Raw genomic sequence first — 23,120 nt, 5'->3', positions numbered from 1 at the left:
TCACTGCCCAGAGGTTTGGGGAGGATTATTATTCCTTTTTCCCCCCAGAGAATTTAAAGCAGAGTTATGAAGCCTTTTCCTATCCCCACCCCCTGTATCTTTCACTAAGAACTCATATAAACCCCGCCATTCTGACCTCACTGTTAATCTCCTTGGCTGTCTAAGCTCTTTGAAGTCATTCATCCTGCTCAGGAGACCGGTGAGTCATATACTATAGATATTTTAAGCTGCCTTTGGTCTCCTAACCTCGAAAGCTGGAAGCCAGCAATGGAATGCTATAATTCTTGTATTCTGGTTCCTGGAGGCTGAGTGCTAGGAGAGCCCTTTCTGCCTCATCTCCACCGTGTTGAGCAAAGACTCTGTTCTTTGATCCCAATCTGTTGCTTCCCATTTCCTTTATGGTATTGATTAGAATCTTAAAGCATTCCTGAGCCAGTGAGATAGATTGTCCTCACTTCTGAGATAAAGAAAACATGGTCTTCAATACAAGAAATTGAAGCCATAAAGGAAGAATGCCCCCAAGAAGTATTAACAACAAGGTAGCTGCTGACAAGTTTTAATTTCTGTTTCAAGTCAAACTTAAATCCCTCATGGACACCGACAGCAAACACACAATTCCTTGCTTTCTGGTCTGCGTGCCTTGAAATGGCTACTGCCTAAGCTTCAGTTTTTTCAAACTCCAGAATATGAATAATAAAAATTAATGGGAGGGTGCGTTTGAAAACCAGTGGATTATCATATGTGACAGTCCTGACAGGAGACTTTTGCTCTTCATTAGATATTTTGAAAAGACCGACTCACATCTTTTTGAGTTGCTCTACAGGCTGTAGAGGTAGCTGTCTGAGATTAAACCCATGCCTGTTATCATTGTTTTAATGGCCTCAAGCAATTATTTACTCAGCCTCTACTTGCTCTCCAAGACGAGGGAGCTGGTGCTGAGCTAGAGATCAGATGAGCAAATAACCGTGAAAATGTATGGAGAATTAAATAGCTCACAATCATTGTGGATGCTCATGCCTGTTGGATATTTGTGTGAGTTTTTCTTTCCTATGACTCACTGTAATTTCGGCAGTAAACAGGCATCTTCAGTCCCTCACGATGCAGTGGGAAAGGTAGACTTGCTTGTCCATTCAAACTAAACATGGGTGATTTGTGATCCTTGTTCACTGGAAGCAATGCATTGATGACTAAGACTCTCCAAGTTTAGTTCTTACTGCTCATGCCACCAACATCAGAGCTGTTGTTGAAAAAATAAGGAAGTATTGTGGTTTAACGTTATGAGACTCTTGGGCAGATCTTGACTCAATAGCCTATTTCATCTGTCCTAATAACCTTTTTATCTGCTTTAACCTTTTATATATGTCTCCTGGAGAGTTTTTGGGTTTCTGGCCTTTTTATCCATTAAAATGCTTGGAAGTCATCAATTTGGTTTTCATCATTAGAAGTTTTCATGGCAGCCGGGCGGTGGTGGCGCATGCCTTTAATCCCAGCACTCGGGAGGCAGAGGCAGGCGGATCTCTGAGTTCGAGGCCAGCCTGGTCTACAAGAGCTAGTTCCAGGACAGGCTCTAGAAACTACAGGGAAACCCTGTCTCGAAAAACCAAAAAAAAAAAAAAAAAAGAAGAAGAAGTTTTCATGGCAGTCTAGGGAGATATTTTGCAGGTAGGAATGAATTTCCAGCTCTCTTATTTAGTGTTATGTTGTTGGGTTGGGTTGGGTTGGGTTAAGTTTGATTTGTTTGGGGCTTAATTTTTATTTTTATTTTTGTATATGTTTGAAACAGGGTCTCACACTGTATTCCAGTCTTGTCTGAACTTGCTATGTAACCTAGGTTGGTTCTGAACCTATAATGATTCTCCTACCTCTACCACCTGAAGGCTGAGTTTATAGACATGAGCCACGTGGCTCTCCTTTTAGAAGCCATTTGGCCACAAAATGAGTAAGGACTCCACCTCCAGTCTTTTGGTCTTCATAGTATATAAAAGGTGTTACCTGTCTAATATTTAAAATAATAACACATACAGATATTGTATCCAAACATGGAGGCTTAGTAAATGGAGGACAGTCTCCCAGTCAGTACTTTGCTTCTTAGTATCAACACCTGGGGCTCTGCAAATTGAGCTAACACAAATTAGATTAAATAAAGTGGAGTACTTCATCTGCTTATGTCAGTCCTCCCAGAAATGAAATAAAAACCCCAAAGAGGCAACTAGAGCCAGAGACTCACGTGCTCTTTTAGTGAGAGGTCAGTACCATGATGAAGAGGTAATTAATATATTCAAAGCAAAGGTCGTTTGAGCTTCTAGAGGTAGTGTGCAATGAGAAGGTAAGAGGAAGCAAGCTGAAGACAAGGCTTACTTTAGAGAGCTGCTTGTGCAGGCTCAACTCATTGCCAGTTTTCATGGCTATGAAAGTACCCCTAGATGTGGGATTTATGGCAGAATTCATTTATTGGAAATGGGTGCATTGTTTCAGAGACAGGAATCTTTGAAAAAGTTACTTCCTGTATCTCTCAATTCTCAATAACTTTCAGCTCAAAGCAAAATGTTTGCCAAAGAGCCATGTCTTCAGGTGGCTTAATCCCTCGGGACCTTACTCTTGTCATTAAAACTGCTGCTCTGTTTCTGTGCAAGTTTCACTAAAGGAGCAGTGGTTCTTAGATATCATAATGGCCATGGGGAATGTGGTGAGTAATGAGAATAGTTTAAAGAAAAATATTTGATAGCTGATATAGATTTTATAAGATACAACCTTAAAACTATAAATCTATCACACAGGTAAAATTATTAAAGTACCAATGTTCTTGAACATCACATCACTGGTTGGACAGCTAGGTAGTTCTATCTCTGCGAGATGTTGTCTACTGAATCATACAGAGAATATTTTTTTAATGCTCATCACAGCTCTGAGGAAAGAAACTGAGAAACAAAGAGTTTTAATAACCTACACAGCTAAAAAATGGCAGAACCAGGGACTAAGTTCAAGAAGTCTAGCTCTAGATGCCACGATTTCTCTTTCTTTAGAGGAGATAAAGAAGGATGCTATATATTACTAAAAGACATACTTCATCAAGAAAATATAATCATAAAAACATATGTATCAGACATTAACATTTTTAATTTTATAAAAACAAATACTTAAAAGATGTAAAAGATCTCGATATAGTAATCGTGGTGATTTCAACAGCCTGCACTCATCTACATGTAGGTATTCAAATAAAAACCAGGAAGGAAACCCCAGAGGTAAAGAGTACCATAGAGCAAATAGATTTCACAGGTAACTATGGAACATTCCACCCAATAGAAACAGAGCCATGGAATTTTTTCTAAAATAGATCACCTTCTAAGCAACAAATTAACTTTTACTAAATACAGAAGAATCTTAGTCATCCCTTATACCTTTTCAGATAAGAGTTCAATAGAACAAGAAGTTAATAGAAAGCAAAACTACACAAGCATATGAAGGCCAAACACTACACTTTGAAATGACGAGTGTAGACACCATGCTTTGAAATACCTTTGTCATAGTCTCCGTTTCTTTGGGTGGAGGGAAGGTCCAGTTAGATCCAGGTTACAAAGCTCAGCTCAAGAGTCAAATGGAGTGCACCTGACTGGTCACGTGTTCCCTACCGGTGCCCTTAATTGCCCTACAGTAGCCCCGGTGTGCAAAGGAAGACTGAAGAGGGCAGAAGTGATCAGTTCAAGTCCAGTCCATCTACTGTGTAAACTGTGCACTTCTTTCAAGAACCCTCTGCCTGCCTGTCCAAGCCAGGCTTATCTTGAGCACTGAATGAGAAACACTAAAATAATACTCGTTGGGCTGGAGAGATGGCTCAGAGGTTAAGAGCATTGCCTGCTCTTCCAAAGGTCCTGAGTTCAATTCCCAGCAACCACATGGTGGCTTACAACCATCTGTAATGGGGTCTGGTGCCCTCTTCTGGCTTACAGGTATACACACAGACAGAATATTGTATACATAATAAGTAAATAAATATTTTTTTAAAAATAATACTTGTTATTTGTCTCAAACTCAGTTTAACTGTGCTCCCTCTGTTTTCATCTGCTTCTGTGTACTGTCCTCCTAATATGTAGTTGATCCAGGAATGGAGATTAATGGAACCCTAAATTAAAGGAAAATTAACTTCTTCCTCCATGAGCTAAATCAACAGGAGTTGTGGTCTTAAGGTCAAGAAGTGTAACATACTTACTTTTAGTAAAAGGACATTTTTGATATGATCGGTAATCAACAGGATATGTGCAACTATTGTAGAACTGCAGTGACTTTTCCTGATGTGAACTTGTATTTGCTCATCATTTTGGTGGCTCTACGGTTGTGGTAATGCAGAAGAGGAAAGGGAGAGGTAAAGAGCAGAAGATAATGGGATGGGGAACAGATAATATCCTTAGGCACCATTCTAGACCAAGAATTGCACTAGGCCCTGGATCTCATGGTCCTATGTAACCTTCAGAATAAACTTTGAACTGTCCATTTTATATACAAAGGTCAGCAGGGCACAGAAACGTTGCCATGTAATAATCTAGGTCCTGGAGCACTTAGTTCACTGTATTTCATTCCCTATCCATCATCCTCATGCCCCTAAGCTGAAGAGAATGCTGGTCAGATTTTGCTTCAATGAGAGAAAATGTACATCAATGTTTTGGGTGGCATGTGGCGCACAGAAAGTGCTCAAAACATTTTTGTCATTATGATTAGTCTATTATGTTCTACATGAGCAACCATGCTATATTGTTGTCTGCCTTAGCTGTCATGCTACAGAATAAACTCTCCAAGATGGCTACCACAGAATCCACAAAGTCCAACAAGTTATAATAGTCACCTCCATTCATAATGGTAGCATTTAATATATTAATAGTAACATTTAGAGGTAATATTTTATCTTTTGAGGCTATTTCTTATCTCAGAAACTGTGCGAATGCCCCTCTGAATGTACATGCAAACCTTACCCATACTACCACATGCCCTTCAGTCACAGAGAGGCATGATTCAGACACAGACTCTAACTATAAACAAGCCTATCCCTTTCCGCCCAAGCACAGGAGCGGTGGTACCTAACCCACCAGCTATCCCCTCCCACTACAACCACAGCTAAGCAGGCCACAACTAGCAGATTACTAGGTAGAAAACTACGTGATGGTAGAGAGTCCACTAATTGCAGTTCTTTAGTAACTTCATGGGCCAGGGCTCTCTCTCCATAATCAAACATGGAGATTAATTTTAAAGAGAGCTTTGTTTCAAATTTAAGCCAAAGAAACCGTGGTGTCTATTTGTTATCTCTGCACAAACTGACGTGATTCCTGACGAGATGGTGTGCTGGTGACTTCCCCAGCACTGTTCACAGAGCAGATTCCACACCAGAGTGCTAACAAGCAAGCCTGGCTTCCTCTAAGTGCTTGGTGTTTTGCTATAGGTGGAAAGAGCTTCCCGGCATGCTGAGCTTCCTGCTGCATTGCCCTCCGGTGAGACTGTGCATGGGCCTCACCTGTATCCTTTCTCTCTGGAATACAGGTGGGCCGTTCACGTCCTAGTGTCTGTGTTTGTGTGTTGCAGGAGGGTATTATTGTGCTTGAATAATCCCAGCAGCAATATTTTCGTGCAGAATCTTAAGCGCTTTGATCAAAACACGTTGGATCTAAACATCAAAACACACAATCATGTGCTCGCGTGTCATAGAAGGCTCTACTCCTCTAGCGCACTGCTCACATCACCATGCTTTGTTTGCTCTCCCACCAAGGAAATATTCTGAATTAGCTCATTAATTCTCCTTTTCTTCCATTCGCTACCTGTCAGCCCATGTGATTCATATATATATATATATATATATATATATATATATATGATTACATCACTTTAGTATTCCTTCATGATTCCCAGACTTATTCCCTACAAGGTCAGGGATGACTTACTCTCCTTGGATACCATTCCAAGTCCTCTGTGTACTCCATGTGACCTTGCTCACTTCATCTTCACCAACTCCCGTAAATACCCACCTCTTTCTTTCTTTAGGCTCCAACACCTTGACCTTTAGCTAGCTCTATAGAGAAACACTCATGGATGATGTAGACTGGGACACATGGTATTTTCTGTGTGTGGAACAGGCCTCAGCCACTTAGGTCCTACCCAGATACTGTTCAGCCTCAGATTTCAGTTCACCATGCCACCCCTCCCCCCCCCCCCACCCAGGGCGCACTTCCATGTGGCTGAGATGTGATCGGGCTCCCTGTCATCTGCATTCACATTTATAATTATTACCCTTTTTACTGTTTGCTTCTTTCATATCTGCCTCTCCAACACACACAGTAGCTAACAAATTCTGATGCTGAGTAACAGTCTCGATCGTATTTATCTTTGGTAAATATGCGATGACTAACGATTAAATGAACAAAACACATGGGGGGATTTTGAATAGATCATACCACAATACTAGATAACAGTTCTCTCATATGGAGAAATATGTAACTCAGACTAAATCCTATGTAATGTGTCTACATTGTCACTTCTCTGGTGAAACCTATTTTTTTAACTTTTTAATTTTAGCATCTGGTCTCAAAGGAGAAGGCAAGAAAGATAAGGGAATGGCTCTCCTACCTACAACAGGTAAATGGGGAATTGTGCCTCTCAGTTCACTCACCTCTAGAAGATTCCCAGAACTCTCTGGATCTTTCCATCTGGGGATCTTTCTAAGTGCACACACCATGGTATTCCGTCAGAGGATAAGAGGTTATAATGGAAGTACTGTTGTTTAACATCATCACCTTTGAAATAGCTCACTCAACTCTACCTTCCCTGGTTTCTGCTATGAAACTGAACCACCTATGAAACGTGCCTTGTAAAACCCTCCACAGAGCAGCCAGACATGTACATCTGTTCCGAATGTAAAAGAAAAGCAAGATAACTTCTCCAGTATGTGTTTGGGCTTTTATGGAGAATGGACGTTTCTCTTTATTTTCTAAATTTTACTTTTGGGGAGAGCGTCCAATGCTTCAAATGGCAAATGGCACAAAATGTACAGGCAGTTAAAATGCTTCCTCAAGAAACCTCTTCTCTTTCTCCAAAGCCACCAGCTGTATGAACTTTGTGTATGAACTTTGTGTATGAACTTTGTGTATGAATGTGATAAATTCTCACAAATACTCATTCTGCTTGAGCCTCTAATTTTCTCCCTTTTGATTGAGATTAATTCCAACATCAAAGGAAATCAGAAGTAATATAAGGTGATAGCATAATAGGTGTTGTCTTCTTCCAGGCAATTCGGCTGGTCTCTGCTTCTGCCAGCGAGGTGGGCTTGTCTGAAAATGTCTCTCAGTAGTCTTTACTGTTATATTGTCCTGGAGAGGGAGGAAGCTAGAGAGTCCAGACAGTGAAAGGGATTTCCTAACGCTCTTCTGAATTCTTTACTTCCTGTCTTAATAAACTTGTCTGCAGGACAGAATGCTTTAATCTCGAAGGAGACTGCTACCTAACAGAGGAGTGGGAGTTAGGAGAAGGGGGTGTGGATGTGGGTATGAATATACATTATATGAATGTATGAAATTCTCAAAGAATTAATAAAATGTTATATTAAAAATATCAACCAGCACAATATCAAAAGGAAGGAATGAAAGAAAGAGGGAGGAAGACAGGGATGGAGGAAAGGAAGGAGAGAGAAAGAAAGAAAGAAAGAAAGAAAGAAAGAAAGAAAGAAAGAAAAGATATAGCCAGCAGAAGTTGACCATGCTCCATGCTCTACTGATTGGCCCTGATTAAGCCAAGTGGAGCACAAAACAAACAAACAAAAAAGATGTGAAAGACTTGACAACCAGCATAAGAGGAAGGAGTAGGAGGAGGATTAGAGAGATAGAAGTACGAGTATGACCAGGACATACACACATGTATGAAACTGTCACAGAATAAATTTTTAAAATACAGTAAAGGAATTGATCTCATATTATATCTTCTTACTATAATGAAATCTGAATCAAGATGAAAATCATCCCAAAGTTGTCCTACCGAAGATCTCATCTGCCTGTGTTTTGGTTTTATGTTGAATTCTGTCTGCTGTGGAACTTGGTTCCCTCACTTAAATTCTCATGGTCTTTGTCTCTCCGTCCTTCAAAGGTGTGATAGACAAGATGATCTTTAAGGATGTTACATACTGTGTGAGAGGGTGCCCTCGGGTACTATGTCACTAATGGAAGCTTCTGTTTCAGAGTCTGGAAACTTGGGTCTCAAGAACGAGAAACATGGATCCTTCCTTTACACAGCAGGTACAGAGGCCAGCCCTAGTCACACCAACTCAGGAACGGCGGGCACATTTTCAGATTCTATACCTTTATTCTTCTGCATTTTCCATATTAATTTACGTGACGAGTCATCTTTGCAACAGTGATAGCAACATGAGTAGTGTGATTATCCATCCTCTAGTCCTCCAGGTCAGCCACTGCCTCAAAGAGGCCTTTCCCTCCCCTCTGGCCTGGTTAGTACCCTATTAGAGGTTCTCTCAGCACTTACTGCCATTGTTCGTAAGTCTCCTCCTTTCCGAAGTCACAGTCAGGAAGCTTCATGAAGCCAGAAACTCATAGGCAGCAGGCTGATGTTTATGGAGCTCCATTGCACTGCAGTTCTGGGAAGTGAGTTCTCAGCCCATTGCCCCACAGCTTGGTGTGCAAAGTCAGGCCAGTTTCTTTTCTGAAGCCCAGTTTCCTGACTCAGTTAATGAGATAGGTATATTAGACACTCTGCATTTAGGTATTTATTTATGAGTATATTGTTCTCTAAACCATAGCCAGTCGGCAGACTAAGAACTGAAACTGAATTAGCGATAAGCGCAGGAAGACCGAAGCTCTTCCTTCCTCAGGGTCTCTTAATTACCTTATTCTGTTGAGCCTGAGAGTCACACCAAGCCTTCTTTATACCCCTGGAGCTGGAAACAGAGACTTCCATTGTGTCATAAAAGGTTTTCTTTTTCCAGAGTCTGTCTACAAAGGAGAAGAGAAGCTGGTAAAGGGGGTACAGGTTCTTGCAACTACTGGTGAGTCTTCCACTAACCTTGCTGGGCTATGGGAATCTAGACTGCTAAGCAATATTTCCACTTTTGTAAAAGAACTCCCAATCAACACAGCAGGGGTAACACCATCTCAGCATGAGGTAAACCTTGGAAACAATGTTTTTAATACTATAAAGAGGACCTTCAACCACTCTGTCAGCCTCCTCAACTAATGTTTCTATGAAGTAACAGCTAGGAGGTGAGAACATTTGAAAACTGGCAGCCTTTCTCCATACAGCTGTACACACCAATTCCTGCCGGACTTCATTGTTCTGTACTGATGTCTGGGCTATATTAAATATGCATTTCTGATGATGAAACCCATACACTGGAATTGTGGAACTTTAAAATTTACTAATATTTTAGTAGATGCCAGTGCCCTGCCAGGCTTGGGTCTGTGTATGCACCAGAACACAATTTCCAAAATCAGAGGTGCTGAGAACTCTCAGGATGGCCTTGGCCCTCCCATTACGGATGAGAGGTAGTCTGTCAATTCCTGCTCTCCCCAAATGCAGAGATAAAACAGTCACTGAAAACAAGTGCCATGAGAGTCACAGTACGTGCCATTGACTATCACCTACTGAGCTCCTGGCATGAGTTGCTGCTTACCTCTGAGCTCCTTGTGTCTGGCATTTGGTCTGTGTTCAGCATGCGCCTGAAGAAGTTCTGATCCAATTTTGGAAATGAGAAACTGTTTCTGCAGCTGAGAAAAATCCCACCAGAGATGTTTTTGATTCTCTTCCAGAACTCCCAGCAAGGTCAGTTGATCTGTCTGCGTTCAACTTGACGGAGCTCGTGAATGGGATGCTCAGTAGAGCTTTAAAAGGTAACCGCCCATTTCAATACCATCTGGACCAGAGCTTCTCTTATATTGGCTTATTTTCTAGTCTGCCTGTGACCTGGCAGGACACATCCTACTACTGTGTCTCATTGTCTCTGTGTTCAAAGTGGAGAGCATATTGCCCCATTTGATGACACGATGAACCCATGATGACAACAAACCCATCAACATAAAGCAGGAGGTCTGAGAGCATTCTGAAATCAAACTGCAGAGCCAGCATAATAAATGTGCAGATCTGTCATTTGCAGTCACAAGCTATCATCCTAAGAAAGAACATTTATTAAGTTATATAACTTAATATATATTGTTTTAAGACAAAAGTCCTGAGGTTTACATTATTGCACTAATTCACCTTCTTACTATTTTCTTTAGCTTCTAGTAAAATAACTTATAGACAGAAGATATTTAATAATTGGTAATCCATGAATTTATTTTAACGAGAATTGAAAGAATCTTTTAGATTCTTTTGAAATGGCAGCAGAACATGAAGAATCTCTGGTTTATCTTTACTTTCTTTATTATTTATAGTTTGTTTTACTAGTGCTTGGTAAATGTTTTTGAACCACCTACGACATGCCAGATAGTCAGTATCCTACATTTTGAATGTAAAGCAAGGAACAAAACAAATAAAAGCTCTTGCCCTGGGCATCTATATTCTGGTGGAGGGAGAATAAAAAGAATGAAATAAACATAATTCTTAAGCAATAAAGAGAATAAACAGGCAATGAATACTGAGTAGAGTAAAGGACTAGAGAATGCCAGTTCAACATTGAAGACTATGTGAATAGCATTACCTAGGTTTGCACATTATGTACTAGTAAAAGAAACTTGGTGGCACTTATTAAAACAATTAAGAATTCTGGATACCATATTCCCAGGCCTCTACAACTCTTATTTTCATGGTTCTAAGTATGTGAAAATCTGTTGCAATAACTTGGAGAAATTACTATACCCAAGATACTCACTTAGAGTTTGCTGGAGTTTCCAGGTAGACCAGATAGTTCAATGACAACTACTGTTAGAGTAAGTTTTTGTGATTTAACTTTATCTCTTTTTAATTTACTTTTCAAAATTAAACCATAATTATATTACATTACTCCCCCATCCTTTTCCTCCCTCCAATCCTTCCAATGCAAATCCTACTACCCTTTCTCAGATTGGCATCTTCTATTTCTTTAATTGCTATTAGATATATATGTATATATCCCCTAAATATGTAAATACCACTGCTCAGCCCATATTATGTTACTTATATGGATGTGATTTCAGGGTTTGCCACTTGGTGTTAGAAAACCAATTTGAGGACTCTTCCCTGGGGAAGACTATTTCTCCTACTGTCAGCATTCCTTGTTTGCCTGTAGATTCCTAATTCGTGTTATTATGTTTATTGGGGTTTTCCTTGTTCACATCTTGTTTAGGAAGCCATGCTGATGAGACTTCATGGGTGTACTTTCTTTGACATTTCTAGGAGACAGCATCTTACAGCAAGCTTCATAGTTCCCTGCCTCTTACAATCTTTCCACCACTTCTTCCCCTACAGTCCCTAAGCCTGTGATCTGTATTTATCTATGATTATCAGTTGGGGTTGAGAACCAGGTAGTCACTTGTTCTCTACATTTGGATTAGTTGTGGTTTTCTGTAATGAGCCCTGTCTGTTGCAAGAAGACATTTCTTTGATGAGAAGTGAGACCTATACTTACCTGTGGGTACAAGGAGAGATGTTTATAATATAGTTTCCTGTACTAGCTCAGTAAAGTGGTGGGTGTAGGTTCTCCTTCAAGATCCATAACTGTTCTAGCCCTGTGTAATTACCCTGGTTTCCAGTACCAGGTGTGATTTCCCTCTTGTTGGGTAGGCCTTGTATCTGATTAGAGAGCTGTTAGTTACCACCAAGTTATGCATACTACTTTTGTACTTTTGGGGATACTGTGCCCTGCTGGTTATTGTTTTAGTTCATATTCATTTTTTCTTTACTGGTATTTATTTTATCACTCATCTGCTCTATTGCTATTCTATTTTCTTACAAAATACTGTTTTTCTTTTCTTCTTAACTTTTTCCCTTTCCTTTTCTTTTTTGATTTTCAATACAAAGTTTTTTTCTGTATAGTATCCCTCGCTGACCTGGAACTTACTTTGTAGACCAGGATGGCCTCAAACTCATATATGATCTGCCTGCCTCTGCCTCCCAAGTGCTGGGACTAATGGCATGTGCCACCACGCCCAGCTTCTTCACTTTTTTTTTCATTTTCTTTTATGTTTGTTTTTCTTGTTTTTATTAATGATTTTAGATATTACATAAAATAATGTTTTATGACATTTTATTCAAACATTTTTACTAAAATATAATCATATTACTTCTTTCTTCCTTTCCTTTTTTCCTCCAATTCATATCTGTCTCTGTCTTTGTCTCTGTCTCTCTCTCTCTCTCTCTCTCAGTGAATATCTTGTCTTCCTTGATTGTTATATTACAGATAGATAGATAGATAGACAGACACATAACTGATAGATAATCTGCTGAGTCAATGTATTGTAACTTGTGTGTACATGATTTCAGAGATGACTTTGTATTCGATAACCAGTTAGGAGCCTCATCCCTTAGGTTAGTTCTCCCTCTCTCAGGAGTCATTAGTTCCTATAGTTCTTTGTCTAGGGGTAGATCCCCATGAGGTTTCTCCTTTCCTTCTTAGCATGTCTATTAATATTGTAATTGTTCTGGTCCTGTTGAAAGAGCCATATTGTTGCTATTGTAGGTATAGCTTTCCTGTCATATCTAGGAGAAGCATTCTCACTGCAGACTTCCTGGTCCCCTAGCTCTTACAATCTTTTTGCCTCCTCTCCTGCAATGTTCCCTGGGCCTTAGGCACAGGAGTTTTGTTGCAGATGTATCCATTGGTTCTACATTTCCTTCCAACACATAGTGTTCCTTAGAAAGTTCATTTACAATTTTCTCTCTTTCCTCCAATAAGAAAGTGGCTTATATTTGTTGAGAATTGTTTTGTTGATCCTAGCCATTCTGACTGTGATGAAATGAAATCTCAAAATTGTTTCAGTTACACTTCCATAATTGCTAAGGATGATGAACACTTTTGAGTTATTTACTAGACATTTTTATTTCCTCTATTGAGAACTCTCTGTTCAGATCCACAGCCCATCATCTAATCGGGTTATTTGCTTTCTTTTTTTTTTTTTTTTTTTTTTTGGTTTTTCGAGACAGGGTTTCTCTGCAGCTTTAGAGCCTGTCCTGGTACTAGCTCTTGTAGACCAGGCTGGTCTCGAACTCACAGAGATCCACCTGCCTCTGCCTCCCGAGTGCTGGGATTAAAGGCGTGCGCCACCACGGCCCGGCGGTTATTTGCTTTCTTAACTCTTTGATATTTTTAAAATTCTTCATATATTCTCAATATTAGTCCATTGTAATATACATAGCTAACAAAGATTCCCCCCCCCATCTGTATGTTTTTCCTTCACTTGATTGATTGTTTCCTTAGCTGTCCAGAGCTTTTTAGTTTTATGATGTACCAGTTGTCAATTGTGTCTTTAATTACTGTACAAATTGAGTCCTATTCAGAAATACCCTTTCTACATCTATATCTTGTAGAGCACTGGCTATATTTTCTTCTAACAATTTTAATCTTTTAGGTTTCAAGTTGAGATCTTTGCTCCACTTGGAGTAAATTTTTATACAAGATGACAGTTAAGGGTCTAATTTCATCCTTCTGCATGGAGACATCCTGGTTTTCAGCGCCACTCATTGAGAATACTATCTTTTCTCTGATGTATGTTTTTAGCATATTTGTCAAATATCATATACTAGCTAGTTTTATTTCAACTTGACGCAAGCTAGGGTCATTTTGGGAGAGTAAACCTCAATCGAGGTAATGCCTCCACTAGACTGATCTATAAACAAGTCTGTGGTACATATCCTTGACTGATGATTGAGTCTAACTCCTTGTAGGTGGTGCAAACTGTGGTCTAGTGACCCCGTGTGCTATACAAAAGCAGACTGAGAAAGCTTTGAGTGAGCAAGCCAGTAAGCAGTACTCCTCCATGGCCTCTGCTTCTGTTTCTTCCTCCAGGCTACTGCCTCGATTCTTGCCCCGACTTACTTGGATGATGGACTATATCTTACTGACTGTAAGAGTAAATAAGCCCTTTCCAAGTTGATTTTGATCATGGTGTTTGATAACAGCAAAAGAAATCCTAACTAAGACGTATCATGTCACTGTAGTTGCAGGTACTCTTGTTTGGGTCTTCTATTTGTTCCACTGGTCTAGATGTCTGTTTATGACATTTTCATATAAATACATCCTACACCCTGCTCATATTCACTGTCCCTCACACATACTCTTCTGTTTGCTTTCCACGACAAAGTCTTACTATATAGCTCTGACTGTCACAAACACAGAACCCTCCTCCCTCTGCCTCCCAGAGCTGAGATCACAGGCATTGCTAGTATTGATTTATTTAAGGCTATATCAGCAAGCGTTTGTGCTTCTTTCTCTCCCTCCTCAACAGACAACAAGCAATTCTTCTCCGTGCTTAGCATCACTTCTTATAGCTCCTTTGCCTTTCACAAGGTTTCTGTGGCCATCTACAACAGTAAGTGATAACGGTTCTCCTGCGGTGATGTGCTGGGTGAGGGGCTCAGGGCCAGTCAAAGTGTCTTGGTACTGAGGAAATATTTTCTTTTCACAGTTTCTAACCCGAAGACAGTTGACCCAGCCAAATTCCCAACCAGGTACTGCTACTGTTTGAACAATAGGACCAATGATTTATCAGGTAGGTAGAGCCCGCCATACTCTTGTAGCTTTTCCAATTTTGATTGTGCCATTTTAGGAGTATATTTATTTATTCTTTGTGTCTTTCATATCATGTCTTCGTGTCATGCCTCCTGATCTCACCCGTCTCCCTTCCCAGCCCCAAAATAAAACAAAATAAAATTTAAGAGAAGAAGAGGGGGAGGAAAAGGGGGAAAAACTTGCTGTGGAAGCTGCAGTGTGATACAGTGCCATGCAGTAAACCCCTTTATGCATAGACTTTTACAAGCAGGCGTTCATTCCAAAGAAGTATTCGTCAGGTCTGAGGTCCCTGGTCTCTGCCACAACTGATACTGTGTCCTCACTGGGACTCATCCTGGTCATCTTGTTGCCCTATGTCATGGAGATCTTACAGTCCTGGGTTGGAAGGACTGATACCTCCCTCCTATCGTCATGTTCCAGGAGATCACAGATGGGGTGGATTTTGGGGTGAGCCAACACATAACTCTGGTTCTGGGCCTGGGTAGTTGCAGGATTGGTCAACCCACCAGCTCTCCCTGTCTATACCACCAGAATGAGCGTTCCAGCATTGCCCTAACTAATTCACCCCTTGTGATGAGCAAAGGGCAGGACCATTTCTCCTGCTTTTATATCCTCAATGTCAGTTCTCCCATACCTAGACCTTCAGGGCCAGCACTACTGTGTTGCCCAGGTGAGGTGTATAGGCTTCTCTCCAGTGTTGCAGCTGATGAGGGGCAGGGACAGCTCTCCCGCTCTTACGACCTCAAGGCCAGCTCTTCCATCTGCCTCAGGCATTGATGTGGGGGTAGGGATCTCTTTCCTCTGCCCATGCTGCCACATGACAGATGAGTAGTGGGGACATCTCTCCCATGCTCCCAGTGTTGGCTAACTCACATTTCTACCAACAGGATCATCTCCACTGTTTTGCGCAGGTGAGGGGCAGGGTCCACTTTCCTGAGTGCTGCAGCTGGTGGTGGGCAGGGACAGCTCTCTCACCTGCTCCAGGCATTAATGGGGGGGTTATCGCCTTCCCACCCATGATGCAATGAGACAGAGGAGAAATGGAGATAGCTCTTCCATGCTCTCAACTTCGGGGCTGACTCACCCACATCTCTGCCAACAGGAATGGCTCTATTGTACTGCCCAGGTGAGGTGTAGGACCTGCTAAAGGAGTAATTTTTTCCTCATAGTAAGATAAAACAGTAATATTTATGACACTTAATGGTGTGCGCACTTCTTGTCTGTTTACTATAGAGAAATCTGTTATTCATAGATGGGTGTTCATTACCATTGTTTATGTGGCAAAATCATGGGAAAACATGAATATCTATCACCAGGAAACATTGTGAAGTAGCCACACATAATGCACAAATGAGTATGTCTGGCCAGATGTTGTCCTCAAGACGAAAATAATGTTCCCAAGAATTTTCAATAGGAAAAGACATTCAAAGTAGTATACAGCATACAGTGTTATCAATGATAAAATATGTACATATTTGAACACTAGAAGGGCTATTCCTTCTGACAGATGATTGGAATGTTTCAAAATGGAAGAGTATTCATTAACATGGCTTTGCAATATTTGGAATGTATTACTTTTATAATCCAAAAGTACTGTATGTTTGTTAGGTTTTAAAAAAATCTTGAAACAATTCTTTATTGAGAATCTACTATTACCTAAGTGCTCTTCCTGGCCTAAGCAGAGAGGGCCCATTCTGTTCTAGTGGAACATAGAGTATAGGAACAGAGAGGAAATGAAGGCACTGTGTATACCTGGCAGCGGGTAGATCATAAGGACAATAACTCAGGAACTTAGTGATATAGTATGATTCTCCCATGCAGAAGAATAATGGCAAGGTTTATACCATATCTATAAAAGGATTCCTCTGGCTACTTTTTATAATAGAGATTACAAAAGAACAGAGTATTTCCTTTCCTATTTCCATTTTCTACTTAACTTTTTAATATATTTTTATACTAGTAAGTTTTGGAAATATTTGAAATACCTATGCCATCTATAAATATAGAGACCCAAGTTCCTTCTAACTTGTTGCTCCACCTTCTGTAAGGTATTGCCTTTGTTCTCAGGATGCAAGTTAGTTTACTACCACACTCCAGCCATAAGACAAAAGTGTAAAGAAAGGCATACTCACTTGCTATACACTTATAGTGAAAAAACCATCCATATTCCATTGTGCAGAATTTAGTGCTATGGCCTCACCCCTGCAATGAAGGCTTGAAGAGGTAATTGTGATATTAAAAAAATAAACAAGCAAACAACAACAAAACTTGCCCCCTCCCCAAATTTTACATTCTCTGACTAAAGTAAGTGTTTATTTATTTAGTTAGTTAGTTAGTTAATTGGTTAGTTGGTTAGTTTTGGTTTTACAAGACAGGGTTTTGCTATCATTTTGGAGCCTGTCCTGGAACTAGTTCTTATAGACCAGGCTGACCTCCAACTCACAGAGATCCGTCTGCCTCTGCCTCCCGAGTGCTGGGATTAAAGGCGTGCGCCACCACTGCCCAGCTGGAGTGTGTATTTTTTAAAATTTATGTTCTAACTCTATGCAGTTTTTGTTAAACTATTTTTGTACAATATGTTTTGATCATATTTTTCAGCCCTTTTCAATTCCTCCCAAAACCTCCTCATCTTCCTATCCTTCCAACATCATCCTCTCTCTATCTCAAAAAAGAAAGAAAAAGAAAATCAAACCAACAAACTACAAAAAAACCCTCCAAAATAAAAACACATAAAAACAAACAGACATAGAATTCATTTTTGTTGTTGTTGCTGTTGCTGTTTGTTTTTGGACAATTATTTCTGGGCATGGGGTGTACTCTGGAATATGGTTGATGTACCTAATGACACTCGATTGAAGAAAACTGCTTTTCCCTTTCCCAGAAGGAATCAATTATTAACAGCTTCTTTCCTAGAGATGGGACTTTGTATTCACTTCCCCTTCTCAGTGGGTGGGCCTCATCTAGTTTGACTCTGTGCAGGTCATGTCACAGTCTCTGAGAGTTCATGTGTATCAGTTCTGCTTTGTTCAGAAAAGCATTGTTTCCAAGGCATGGTCTACCACCTCTAGCTCTCAACAATAGTTATCAAAATAGATTCCCGAGTCTTGAGAGGAGGAGTTTGATAATGTTATTCTATTTAGGGCTTCTTTGAGGGCGTATCAATGCTCTGGTCCTCCATCAGATGTACAGTTGGTAAGGATTATTTTACAATATGTCTTAAAATCCATTCAACTGCAGTATATATAGAAATATTCCCAGTCCTTCAAATGTATACACATCGTTCACTGAAAGCCAGGGGCTGTAGGCAGAGACTGCTTGTTTATTTCCCAGCTGTCCAGACCTGAATAATAACACAGAAACTATATTAATTACAACTCTGTTTGGCCAATAGCTTATGCATATTTCTAGCTAACTCCTACATTTTAAATTAACCTATTTCTATTGTTTTATATTTTACCATGAGGCTCATGGTTTACTGGTAAGTTTCCGGGGGCATCTGTCTCCTCTGGCAGCTATATGACATCGACTCCAATTACTTCATCTCTATATCTCTGTTCAGATTTCCTGTCTGACTTTACTCTTCTAAACTATTGTCTAAAACAGCTTCTTTAATAGCCATTGGTAATAAAACATATTCGTGGCATACAAAAGGGAATTTCACATCATCTTTCCTTTTATATCTAAATAAAAAGGAAGGTTTTAACTTTAACATAGTAAAATTACATATAACAAAACAGGTATCAAGCAAGAATTACAGTTACAATATTTATATCTACTTTATTTATTATCAGAACTAAGGAAAACTAGAATTATAACTATCAAAGAATTATATCTATCAAAGACCCCAGAAGGATATATTACCTAAGTAAACAGAAAGTGCATTGTAAGCAATTTCCAAAACTCTAGAATAAACAGAGATATCTCACTGTTTGGACAGTCACCCAAAGTTCTTCTGTGACATTGGGGCACCCATCTTCAGCCTACAGGCCCGTAGTATCTGGCAAACTTTTCCATGAAGCAGGAAATTTGAAAGACTGTTTTGCCTCTAGTGGCAGTTTGTCAGTCACTTTCTTCTGTGTTCTGCAGAATGTCTGGCAAACTCTTTCATGAAGCAGGAACCCTGAAGGACTGTCCCACCTTTAGGCAAGTTTACTAGTCATTTTTCTGTGGGTTCTGCATGTCCAGTTCATACAGCATACCATCAAGCAGTCCAGGCAAGCGCAAATGACCAGCAATCCCCATAAGGAACCTCTTTGATGCACTTCATCCTCTTGAAGTAGATTGGTGCTGCCATGAGCAGATGTGTCTCATTGTTGAGAAAAGACTAAGTTCCTAAACATTTAAATGTCACAGTCTGTTAGTCTTTGAAAGGTTTGAAAAATGCCTATCCATCTGAAATATATCTCCATACATATATCTCTTTGACGCCACCAGTTTCTCTCTATATCTCTGTTTAGATTTCCCGCCTGACTTAACTCTACTAAACCATTGACTGAAACAACTTCTTTAATAACCAATGGCAATAAAGCATATTCATAGCATACAGAGGGGAATCCCACATCACAGGGTGATGGCTTACTTACCTGTCTCCTAATCCTGACAAACTTTACTATTATAAATAGGGCTGTGATGAGCACCTGTGCAGAATCGCTTGAAGCACTAACCCAATTATCTCTCTAGGATAGAGCCCTTGAAATGGAATTGTTGACTGACAGGGAAATAAATCTTGTTGTGATTCAATTTGCTAAAACTTCTAGAAATCTTTCAGGCATCTACATTCTTTTCAACAATGCCCAGAGATATGTTTGTACCCTAGCCTTGTTCACTCTAAATATTAAAAGACTGTCTTAATTTGGTAGACATAAAAATTGCTCCTGTATTTTTATTTACATATAAAGGGACTTAGACATGATCCCTCTCTAAGCATTGATAGTAAATTAGTAAATTAAATTTCTTTAGGAACAAAGAATATCTTTAAAGGAACAATAATTGAATTTCTTTCAAGCCCAGAGAAAGAGTTGTAAACATAGTTTCAAAGAGGAAGTAAGCAGAAGATCCTGAGTTGTATGAGTGGTGGTGGGAATCTTTGGGAGCAAAGGACTTTTGGCTGAAGACAAATCTCAACTCAAATCCAAGATCTGTAATATAGCATAGGACTCAGAGCAGGTACCACCATTTCTGTTAAGTCTTTGGCAGAATCAGGACCCATCCTTAGCATCTGGATCCAGATCCCTGTTTCTGTGCAATGAAAATCGTGATTCCAACTTTGCATTTTTTCACTCAGGTTGTGAGTCTTCCTTTTTCAAAAACTTTAAAGTATGTTTAAATATACATTTACATTTATTTATTGGAGGGGGCGTGTACCTACAACAGCAGTGTGCCGTAGCATACATGTGGAGGCCAGAGGACAACTTTCAGGAATAGGTTCTCTTCTCCCACCATGTGGGTCTTGAACATCAAGCACATGTTAACAGGTTTGGTGACAAATGCCTTTACATGCTGAACCATGTAACTGAGTCCCCTTAAATTTTAGCTTATGCTGTATATCTCACAAAAATCTCCAGTATCTAGCAGGCATCTGGCACACTGTAGACATTATGATATGTATTAGAGAAGTAAATTAATGAAGGAGAGTTTTGAGATGTAGCAGGGAATAGTTGAATGCATAATGAGATAGTACACATCATCTGGCTCTACAATATAAAGAGGCCCATGGTCACCAGCCTTCTGCACCGACTGAGTGGTGTCAACCCCTGCAGAAGTATACAACATGGCCATTCCCCAGCTAGGGTAACCATGTGACCACACAAGCATGTAATGTCACATTGTAGCTCAGGCTCACACACAGCATTGCCTACCTCCTGCTAGTGTTGGCCTGCTATGCCAACTTCTGATTAGCCAAGGGTATTAGTCTACATCTACAGTGTATGTGTCTTCAAGTCAGGTTGCTCTTGCAAGCAACTCACAATCCTCATGCTGAGTAAAAGGAGAATCTGTATCGGGCATGATAGGAAATTATCCAGTGGGCTCCAGGAGCTTCCTGTATAGAAATCACTGAGGTTTGTACAACAGCGTGCCTCTTAAGAGGGAACCAAAAACTTCTGGGTCCCAAAGAGCCATGAGTTAGTGGAGGAGAATGTGGCAAACTCATCTTTAGGTCTAAAAAAGGAAACTTTACTGATTAGAGGTGTTCATCGTGCTGGTTGTGGATCCCATTCAAATCTTGCTAAGAGAGAAAGTGTTCAACAGTTCTTCAAGCTAAAGTGTTATAAAGAGTCACTTAGACTTCCTTCCATGCTCTAAATAAAGTGGACAAAAGGAGACATTCCTGATGATGTTTTATTAAGGTCTTATTTATTTTGATGTCTGTATTTAACAACCCAACATTAAAAATGACTGCATTTTCAAATTCCAACTTTATGGAAAGTGACCTCACATGTCTTTGGGCCTGATTCCTTTTGAATAGGTTTGACAGTCTACTATAGTTAGATGAAGCAATGAAGAGCTTTGGTAGCTCTTGGATATTAACAGAGAAAGAGTTAGATTGTAAAAATGGACCCTAAAATTTTTTGCTTGCATTTACTTTTACTGTTTTTTTGAATTAGCATTTTTTTCTGTGTGTAAATACCAATAGTCTTTAACAGATTAACTTAAATTATACTTGCAAAGCCTACTCTGAATTAAAAGAAAAATCCAAATGCAATCTCTTTGCTCTTGTGTCTTTGCATCCGAATCCAGGGAGCGTCTCTAATTTGTCTTGCAGATTTCACAGCTTTGCTGGTGGACATCCTTGGGAATTCTACTAGCTACCTCACTGAGATTTTTAAGTCAACCTCCATCCTCTCGGGTGTGTATCTTGCAGTTCCTGGCAGGTTTGCACTCTGGCACTCCTCAAGGAATCGAGCCAAGCCTGATAGGTTTCCGCATCCCAGACCCTATCATGGGTCAGGCTGCAGGAACCTTTAGGTGTGGTTTGGTTTCTAACACCAGTCTTTGATGAATCCATCATTCAAACAGGGTTCTTCCCAGAGCCCTTAAAATTGAAGGACAAATACAAAAATCCACATAGGGAGGGTATCAGTGGACTCTAGCAGTGGCTGTAAGTTGCCCTCCCCCCTTTGAGACAAAAAGACAGATTTAGGGAAGGTAACTATTTTCTTCAAAGTGCAAAGGGTCAAACATTTTGTTGAGTGAATAATGGCTTAGATGAGTGCCATTGCTGCAGCTTCCCTGTTTGCTGATCTTCTGTCAGCATGGTACAGACATTCGAGGAGACATTCAACAACATACAACTTCTGAATTCCTAAACACACTTGTCCCAGGGGATGCTCTGTTAAAGGCCTACAGACATGTGCTTACATCTTCCATAGAGGATGGTGATGAGGGTTCAATGATGCTATGCTGAGTGGGGGACCAGGCAGACAGAAACAGTTTTATAGTCTTAGAGCTGGCCCTAGAAACTGTAACCTGGTTTTGTGCCCGTTTGTCTTACAGTGAGTCAAACCAATGCATCCGACTGTGTCTTCATCTGTGTGATGGCGGGGAAGTCAGGTGAGTAGCAGTGACCGGAAGCTCTATGGCTGAGCATTGAGCTTCACGCTCCAGCAGTCAAAGCCAAGCTTCCTTCTCCGTGGTGTAACTTTTTTCAGGAAGGGCGCTCTCTGACTTCTGGGAGATGGTGGAGAAATCCCCTGTTATCAACTACACATTTACCAGTGGTGTTTCCCAAGCTTTGGGTAAGTATAAACTATTATAGAGGCCAGAGCACCCCTACACCCCACGTTACTCAGATCCTCTAGAGAAGAGATGTTGCCTTCAGGAATCTTATTCAATTAGATGGTGCTAAAATCAGAGGATTTTTCTCTTTGATTTCAAAATGGATTTCTGGGGTACTTGAGGAGAAAATATTGGCCTCCGTGGATCTTCCTCTCACTGACAACAAACAGCTGGGACTGAGTAGCTGCTGTCTCCTTTCTCCCCAGTGAGGAATACCTGTCTCTTTACTCCCACAATCCTCTCTCCACCCTATTGCATTACACATTGTTTTCTGCGCTAGCTGTGGGCTCTTGAAGCTATGGGAAATTCGATCCTTATTCTAGAGTCATTGATCCCTGTAATTCCCAGGCCCTTCCCATCCTTCACTTTCAACAACTACCTATCTGTCTCCTGTACCACCAGGTGCTGTGTTGGAGCCACTGCTATCTCTTTCTTCCCCACAAGTAGCATCTGGATTCTGGCTCCACCTCTGAGTCCACCTGATGCGTCTGTCTGTTTCAAGCCCTCATCATCTCCCAGAATAACCTCTGACCAAGTGTGTTTTGTCACACTCTTGTGTCCCTTTAAATTATCCACCCCTAGCAGCCACAAGAGCAATGGTGCTCGGATGTGAGTTGGATTATATCCCTTACCTGAAAGAACCCAAAAAGTCAGCAGTAGT

General features: G+C 40.3%; 1 protein-coding gene across 1 annotated transcript in view; it reads left to right on the top strand.

The window, feature by feature from the left end:
- The first annotated feature begins 5,447 nt into the window (after positions 1 to 5,447).
- Hhla1 (HERV-H LTR-associating 1) overlaps positions 5,448 to 23,120 on the top strand; it is a 36,625-nt gene continuing 18,952 nt past the window's right edge. Inside the window, exons 1-10 of the mRNA XM_038341207.1 lie at positions 5,448 to 5,526; positions 6,556 to 6,615; positions 8,208 to 8,264; positions 8,969 to 9,028; positions 9,789 to 9,869; positions 14,400 to 14,483; positions 14,580 to 14,663; positions 21,447 to 21,530; positions 22,178 to 22,234; positions 22,333 to 22,419. Of these exons, the coding sequence (XP_038197135.1) occupies positions 5,448 to 5,526; positions 6,556 to 6,615; positions 8,208 to 8,264; positions 8,969 to 9,028; positions 9,789 to 9,869; positions 14,400 to 14,483; positions 14,580 to 14,663; positions 21,447 to 21,530; positions 22,178 to 22,234; positions 22,333 to 22,419 (733 nt within the window). The remainder of the gene's footprint in view (positions 5,527 to 6,555; positions 6,616 to 8,207; positions 8,265 to 8,968; positions 9,029 to 9,788; positions 9,870 to 14,399; positions 14,484 to 14,579; positions 14,664 to 21,446; positions 21,531 to 22,177; positions 22,235 to 22,332; positions 22,420 to 23,120) is intronic.

Source organism: Arvicola amphibius, chromosome 9, assembly GCF_903992535.2.
Source record: "Arvicola amphibius chromosome 9, mArvAmp1.2, whole genome shotgun sequence".
Classification (NCBI taxonomy): domain Eukaryota; kingdom Metazoa; phylum Chordata; class Mammalia; order Rodentia; family Cricetidae; genus Arvicola; species Arvicola amphibius.
The sequence above is the reverse complement of the archived record's forward strand: the minus strand, read 5'-3'. Positions and strand labels throughout refer to the sequence as shown.